Source organism: Cervus elaphus, chromosome 18 (assembly GCF_910594005.1).
Source record: "Cervus elaphus chromosome 18, mCerEla1.1, whole genome shotgun sequence".
NCBI lineage: Eukaryota > Metazoa > Chordata > Mammalia > Artiodactyla > Cervidae > Cervus > Cervus elaphus.
In genome coordinates, this window is record NC_057832.1 from 31,809,769 (window position 1) to 31,817,978 (window position 8,210).

Consider the following 8,210-nt stretch of genomic DNA (forward strand, 5'->3'; position numbering starts at 1 on the left):
TTCTGCCCTCATAGGAGCGAATCACTGTTGACATTTATCCTTAAAACTACTGACGAAAGGAAACCTCAGGGACATCTAGACCAACATCAAAAATAGCACTCAAAAGTTGCTATTATATTTATATTAGCTACGTATGAAATGTATCATTTCTCTCTAAGTTGTGTTAGCAGGTAAGCTTTAATGAGTAACTTTTAAAAATGTGAGCCTCTTTTAACTCACTTTTACATCCTTCTGTTTCTGTCCTCCACACATAAAAGGTTCCATTTTAACGACGAATTACTAGGATACCTTTCCTTAAAGCACCACTAAAAAAGCATATTACCAAGATGTTGTTAGAATTGACATTTGAACTCATTATTTCATGGATCAAATAATTGGAATTGCCTTTCTGTCAATGGTAATCTAATTCAAAAGTCAAAGAATCAATAAAGAATTGTACACGGAAAATGACAACATAAGTAAGTGGCTTTGGCAAAATTTAAAATAAGCACATTCTCCATTTTTTAACTGCTACTGTGGCCACTGAAGACATTACCTTTTCAATTTTCTTCAGAATGAGATGTGATTAAAGTGTGGCATATATGTTAAAAAAAAAAAAAAAAACCTTGAAATTGCAATGTTAGTACTTCATAAGTGATACTAATATAAAGTTATATTCTTCAAAAACATACTTTTGATCCCTGTTCAGAAATTGCAGGGGGTCTGTGGAATGGAAGTATATTTTTTGGAGAACACTTTAGTGAACCGAAAAGACTTGTTCCAACCCCACCCTCAAACAAATCCTGCCTTATCTACCCCAAATTTTTCCCTGGACATACAACACATTTCATAATCTATAATAATTTACTTATGACTAATGGTGTACTTTGGGTCTACTTTATAAAAAGTCTTATAGGAAAAAAAAAACAAATTAAACCTGAGAGAATGTATTGTTTCCCAAGTATTTAGGGACTCTGAATATTTTTTTAAAAATTCCTAGGACACATCAGAACTACCTTGACTTTCCTGTCTAATAAATTTTTAGACCTGTTTAACTTTCCAACGGGATTCTTACTCAGGGGAGAAACTTGGTTAATTGCTAATGATCTTTTTTTTTAAAGGGTCAAGATGCCTTAAATTCTATGGTATCCTTCTGAGAAATAAAACATTATGAAAAGAAATAAGTGAATGGTTCACAGTCTGACAGCTTGGCAATGGTTTAATTTCTGGATGTCCAGAAGGACATAAATGAACAGATCTAGCCAGCAACGAATAAACTAATGTAATTTTGAGATCTCAGCTAATGTTGATCAAGATGTAGAATAAGTTAAAATGCTAATGCAAATATCATAATTATGTAAAATTGCTAAAAATAAAAATAAATGTGCAGCCCATTAACAAATAATAAAAAGAAAAATTCACCTTTCTTCTTACCATTAGATTTTTAAAAAATCAAGTTACTGTTAATGCTTATATCATCATAGAATTAAATTATTCTAAAATACAGTCTTATTCACGGTTTGTAAAAGGAGCCCACCTGGTTATTCAATAAAACACTCCAAGGATTAATCCCTGAACTTTTTTAAGCTTATAAATTATTTTCCAAATAAAAGTCCATGTTCTTTCAAATACATCAATCACCTTCTAGGTTTATTTTATATAAAACTAAATCTTCAGATCTGATTTACAGGTTAAGTTAATTATCGCAGGTAAGAATATTCAGTGCAGAGTTTTAAAATAAACTCAGATAAATTACCAAATCACTCATCTGAGTAACAAAGAAATAAAACAAGTCAAAAGTAAAACACTGCACTGAAACTGATTATAGAATGGTAAGAGTCTGTCACAGTTTCATATTTTTAAATTCCAGGAACAGAGTTGCTATGCACATTCAAAATCTGCCAGCAAGTGCACTGACTTGGAAACAGTGAGACTTAAACATCTTAAGAACCAACAAACCTTCCAGAACAATTAAAATAGATATTAGAAGGTATTTTGGAAAAGCGAATAAATTCCCTCATAAATGTAACGTTCTTACAACCTTCAACTCTGCAAAACTTAACAGACAAAAGTTCATGCAAGAGCCTCTGTGCAGATTTTTGTTGAGAAAGTTATGTTTGAATATATGGTTTATGTTGCAATAATAAGTAATCTATTGCAGTAAGTTTCATTTACAGAGACAAGCAAAATGACCTTTAAATATAACTAAAACTTTCATTAACATACAAGTACAATCACTCTTTCAAAGGGCTCCTGGAAAAGCTATTATTTAACTTAAAAGCTTCATAAAGATTGTAGGAGCTCTTTGGAAAAACTAGGATATCAGGAACACAAAGAAACTTATTTTACATGCTAACAGCAATTTGATCAACTACAAGCAAGACCACCCGAAAAAACATAGCAGTCTGCCTCAAAGTAGCAACAGCAATGCTCAATTCCATTTTAAAGACCCTCTCTCTTCTTTGAACCATCTTTAAAAAAATCTGTTCCAAAAATTGCATGTTTCCCATATAATGTAAAGATAGAAATAACACAACTGTACTCAATGCTTAAATACCTATAATTTTCTCTTTGTGTTTCCCACAAGACACATAATATAATAAAATTATTATTTCACATTTAGCATAACAAATCCAAAGGAAAAATTTCAAATTATAGACGCCAACAAAAGTCCCTCAACATTAGACATATCTCAAGTTGCATAAAGCTGTACTGAAGCAGTATCTCCTGTTCCTATAAAATAAAGTTTCACACAATAAAAGATACAATAGATGGCAACACAAAATGTTATCAAAAAGCAATCAAAATTAAAAGCAATGCCTTTAAATGTCTCCTTGCTACATTAAATAAATCCTAATACAAGCAATAAAATAGCAAAAGTCAATTTCAACAAACATCATATCATAGTAACACACAGAAAACATTTAAAAAATCTTCCAATCCCCCTAAGATTTATTTTAAAGCCATAGATATCCTTAGCATTGGATACACACCTAATGTTCTGTGTTGTGAGCAAGGTGGAAAGAAGACACTTGCACTTAAATCTTGAAGCATCCCGTCCCGATGAACCCAGTGAAACTAATTTCTGCCATCAGAAAAGTCCTCCACCAGAACACCAAATAATGATATGCGCTGCTCTAAAGGAAACAGCAAGCCGGGTTCTGGCTCTAGGAGGTCTCTCGAGGTACAATAATATAAACCTGATCAATTGCAATTAAAATCTGAACAGAGGCTTAGAACTTGAAGTCTTGGTGCATTAGTTCTTGCCAAAAGCAGATGTGATTGTGAGCTGGAAGCAATTTCTCCTGGTAATTTGTGATGACACTGGGTAGTGCAGTCCCAGATTCCCCAAAGACAAACTCATCAGAGGCTCTAATGTATGCATGACACATGAGGTGGCTCTTTTAGAGCTCAATTAATTGGGCTGAACATTAAGACAGCCAGTTCAGGACTTTTTTTTTTTTTTATCTTTCCCTTCTAGAGTTGCTTTTCCCCTCCTTTGAAAGCAATTTTTTGCCTTACCTTCTGCAAGCCATGTTTCCTGTAATTGACTTAGATCTTGAAAGAGTTCTAAAAAACAAGTCAAAGACATAAACAAAAGATTTGCAAACCTTTTAGGTGACATTAAATGGAAATGTTTGTCATGAAATTAGTCCTATAGATCAATTTAATTTGGGGAGGGGCATCAATAAAGAAATGAGGATTCATAATTATATCAATAATCCTGCACATTTTGTTGCCTACTAAGCAATGTTTCTCAGTATCTTTTTTACCCCCTTTTAACACATAGCTTAAAAAATAAGCCTAGGGACCTCAAACAACACACTTACAGTAGAACTCAAAAAGGCTGAGATGAAGGTGTGTCTATCCTCAGAAACCTTTTTTAACCATATTCAATTCTTGCTAAAATAGTGTTAGGGGAAAAATCAGAAAGACTGAATAACACTTTATTTCTATCTTCCAAGTCTTCTATCAAAGATTTAACAGTACATGGTATAATTCTCAAAGTACTATATGTTTTGAGGTTCAATGCCTCAAAACTCAAAGGGACAACTATTAAATACAAGATTTTAGAAGAAAATTTCTAATAGGTTTACAAAAGCAAATAGTTCCCTGGCACCTGTTTATTATCAAGTCCAAAACTGTGTATTCTGTCACTGGGGAGGGAGAGGTATGTGTAACTTAATCCTACTTACATGAAGATTTGAAGAAGTTTCAGAATTCAATATACCTAATATAAATGGCAAACTGAACTTTAATAATTAAATCTAAGTTTATTAAGTTTATTATGAATGCCCCCATACTGCTGGAATAATTGATAGCATATTGACCTCCTATCAACAGTTCATAAAAAGAATCTGCAACTTAATTTCCTAAATATGTATTATAATTATTAATTAGGCCTTAATTATGATTCATTGACCACTTAAAAGGCCTATAAATAAGATATTATGACCTCACCATGCGGTCATCAAAACCATCTCTGAAAAGTTTGTTAACAGTATATGGTTTAGTGTAAGGAGATGGGAAACCAAACAGTCACTTACATTGCTCAACTTCTAATGCAGGAGAAAAAGAGTAATTAAGCAGTGTGCATAGCTGTCTAATTTGTTCCTCTCTGTTGGATATTTTCAAATTGTTACATTAGTGTATGGGATTACTTATATGCCACATGGACAAAGGTATTTAAATACAAAATGCTTAAAAGAAGGATGTCACTCTTATTATTTCCTTCTTTCATTAGTTTGTGACAGGGCCATAAAACAGCAAACTGTCACATCACGTTAATTGCTCCAAATACAAGTCTTGTTTATATGCAGTCATTTGAAAGTTTATTATTCTTAAGGTAAGACTGAGTGCTTCTCTTCTTTATGAGGGTGGGGAGTACAGGTAAAGAGGGGGAATTCAGCTCTAAATCAAACCTCACCTTCTGAATCATGAGCCAGATCTCTGTTAATGAATTTTCTTTTCCTGACATTTGTTGGTTTCTCGTTACAATTTCTCCCACGCTGATTCTACAAAGGGAAAGATAAAATTCTTTAAAAAAAAATGTAAACCTCAGATGTCACTTACACACACACACACACACACACACACACACACACACAGAGGCATACATAAGTCTACTGGATCCTCTCCTTAAACAGAAAAATGAAAGTCCATGGTATCAATCCCAATATCCATTTTCTGCATTCATTTGACAGTGAAAGCGTTTGCTGAGAATTCAACAGCCAGGGAGGGTTGCTTCCCTGTGCGGAGCTGAATACACTGTGTATCAGTCATAGATTCATGGTATCTCAGCATCAAAACAACATTAAGCAATTACACTTAAAAGTCATTTTTAGGCTAGATCGGAGCTAGATTAAAACACAGTTGAATTTTATTCTCTCAGATAATCCCCTAAAAAAAGAACAAAAAGAGAGTGGTGAAATAAAAAATATAAGAGAGAAATGAGAAAGAAGAAGAAAAAAAAAAAGGAAACAAAACCCATGTAAACAAAAAAGTGTCAGCATTTGTCTCAACTTCATTCTTTTCAATGTGGCAGACAAACCCAGCCAAAAACTTTGAGTGCAGCAGCTGCTGCTGCCCTCCTTCTCCTCTTCCACTCATCTTGAGCACTTTAAACAGAAAAAAAAAGGGAGGGGGTCTTAAAAACAAAACTATGCCTTATCCAAATCACTGAAAGGTAAGCTCATTTTGAAGACTGGGCTTCTAGAAGCAGAGTCGCCCTACAGTGGCAACAAAGCAGATAAAGTATCTGCAGTCCCAGCCCCCTAGCTCCCCCCATCCCCCCCCCCCACCTTCTCACTCGCCCTCCTCCCCCCTCTCCCCTCCGTCGGAGTCAAGTTTATAAACAGCAACTTTCGAACTGATCACTCACATTGGTGACCATGTAAGGCACTTGCTGGTCATAAAATCCATCCATTCTGCTGCTCTTCGCAAATCTCAGCTCAGTGTTTTATATTTTAAGCATTTAGCTGGAGATTTCCTCGGGATCTGGACTTCTATCAACCTAGAGGGGAACAAGATGGCTTTTAGGCTAAAAAAAAAAAAAAAAAAATCATGAATGAAGCTCTTGAATTTGCATAGCTAATTATCCTCCGACAGTCCCATTCACAAAAATAACCCTCCCTACACAGCCTCCTTCACCTGGATCCAAAGAGAGCCAAGAGAGTTCACAATTTACATATTTTCCTCAGTAGCAAAAATTCGAACAAGAGGCGATGTATTTATTTTCACTCTCGATGTTTCCCTGCGCGGTCGGTGTACCCCGGGCAGCTCTGATTCGCAAACGTGTGCAAAACTAGCAATGGCGATCAGCGAGACTTGCTTTGCACCTAACGGGACTAAAGAGACGGAGACACCTCTTTCATAAGGATAGTTTTTGCAACCCACAACCATGCAATTATCTGGAGAGACATAAAAAGTTGTTGGAAAGACCCACCTGAAAGCCACGCTAGGCGAACGGCTGCAAAAAATTCCCTCCAATTTTAATAAAAACATTAATTATTGCCCAGCACTTCCCCTTTGGAAGCCGAAAGCGCCTCTGACAGAGCTCAATTCGGTGGTTTTTCCTCTACTTCTCCTCCAGGGGCCTCCAATCCAAACTGATGGATCGCTGCCTCCCATTGGCTCCGCGTCTCTTTCACAAGATCAGATTTCGGGCTGTCAATCAGGAGGCTCGCTGCCCCTTCTCGTGAATCTCCCGCGCCCCTCTGCCCAAGCTGGTGCCGTGCCTGCCGGCGCTGTGACCACAGCCTGGAAACTCCACAGAGCAAATCGACTGCCGTTCTAACCCGCTGCTTATTATTAAGGCGCCTGGGGACACCGAAGCCATGTGTATCGAGTCGCCAGTTCTAACTGGTGTGTTTGGTCCACTATCGGGCTGAAGCACTTTCCTAAAGCACTTTCGTTCGCGTCAGATACATACTCTGAAGCGCTATCCTCCAAGACCGTGCGTCCTTAGTCTCCTACCTCACCTCCCTCGAGATCTCCAGTCCCTCCACTTTGAACCTGATACCCACCTCGCAATACAGCCTCGTTCCTACTAAGCTTTTGGCCCAAGTTCTCTTCCCGTTTTTCAACGCCCACCATCACCGTTATGGTGTATCAAAAACTTTTTTTTTTTTTTAAACGTCATCCTCAAGTCAGTCTTTCATGGGACACAGTAAAATCTGTGGGGAAAGCCCTTGGGAGAAGCAGAGGGATTGCTTTTTAGAAGGGTTGCGTTGGGAGAGGGAATTGAGAAAACTGCAGAGCTATCTAAGTGAGGAAAAGTACAAAATCAATTGTGTCCCACGTGTGCGCTGCAACTTGGTGCTTCGAGTCCCCGGTGGAGGTGGGGAGGGGCAGGGATGGGTTGGGTGGCTCGGATATCCTGGGACTCGCACGTTTCCTGAGCTTTTGTTATGTATACACGGAGGCGGAGGGTGTCCCTTACTGTACTGGACGCTTTCGCTTCCTCTCCAGTTTTTAAACTGCCAGCCAGAGCCGGGAGTTGGTGGCGAGGGGAGAAGGGGAGTCGGGTTTCAAGGACAATGACTAGGACGTTAAAAAGGGAGGGCTGCAATTCTGAAACCACTTGCCTGACCCTCCAACTGGGCTTAGAGCTGTAAAGAGTCACTTAAGAAAGCCTCGGCCCAACCGGGGCTGAGAGGCCTCGGAATGGCACCGGGGACTCATTGGTGTTAAAATTCATTTGTGATCCTGGTGGCGACCAGAGCTCAAGACCAAAGGAAGTTTTCGGCAGCTGTTCAGCCCATTGGGAAACATGCTGCAACTCTCAATTTCTAATTGAAAGTTTTTCCTTAAATGGAACATTATGGAGCCATATTAAACGGCGGTATGAGCGCACAAGACTCCGGACCCATGGAAGTCAAGGGTCAATTTTTTTTTTTAAATAATAATATTAAAAACCTTAATACTGGGGAAACACCCAATAACTGTGGACAGCAAGGGCACACACCGTGAGTTCTTCAAAAGCAGTAAATCAGAGTTAGCCGGTCCCAAGGCGCGCACCTACAAGTATTTTAAGCGGGAACCGCACATTTACCCCGGCCGGGGAGAGGTTTGGGCGCAGCATGGCCTCAAGGCCAGCACAGTGAGGCTCTCCGGAACTTTCCGAGGGTGCAATCAAGCGGCAAGCGTGTCCGGCCGCCCAACACTCCTGGGATAGCCCAGCCCCTCTAATCTGGGCAACAGTTTCCAAAGACATTCTCTGTGGCTGGAGC

General features: G+C 38.4%; 1 protein-coding gene across 6 annotated transcripts in view; it reads right to left on the minus strand.

Moving 5' to 3' along the window:
- ETV1 (ETS variant transcription factor 1) overlaps nt 1-6,808 on the minus strand; it is a 94,728-nt gene extending 87,920 nt beyond the window's left edge. Inside the window, exons 1-5 of one of the 6 annotated variants that reach the window (XM_043872960.1) lie at nt 6,425-6,807; nt 6,130-6,326; nt 5,861-5,992; nt 4,907-4,994; nt 3,502-3,549 (exon numbers count right to left, since the gene is read on the minus strand). In XM_043872960.1, the coding sequence (XP_043728895.1) occupies nt 3,502-3,549; nt 4,907-4,994; nt 5,861-5,905 (181 nt within the window). In that variant the 5' untranslated portion in view covers nt 5,906-5,992; nt 6,130-6,326; nt 6,425-6,807. Of the gene's footprint in view, nt 1-2,972; nt 3,325-3,501; nt 3,550-4,906; nt 4,995-5,860; nt 6,020-6,129; nt 6,327-6,424 lie in introns of those variants that run through there. The other 5 variants (XM_043872958.1, XM_043872957.1, XM_043872961.1 and 2 more) reach the window with 5 other exon arrangements.
- Between the last annotated feature and the right edge of the window lie 1,402 nt (nt 6,809-8,210).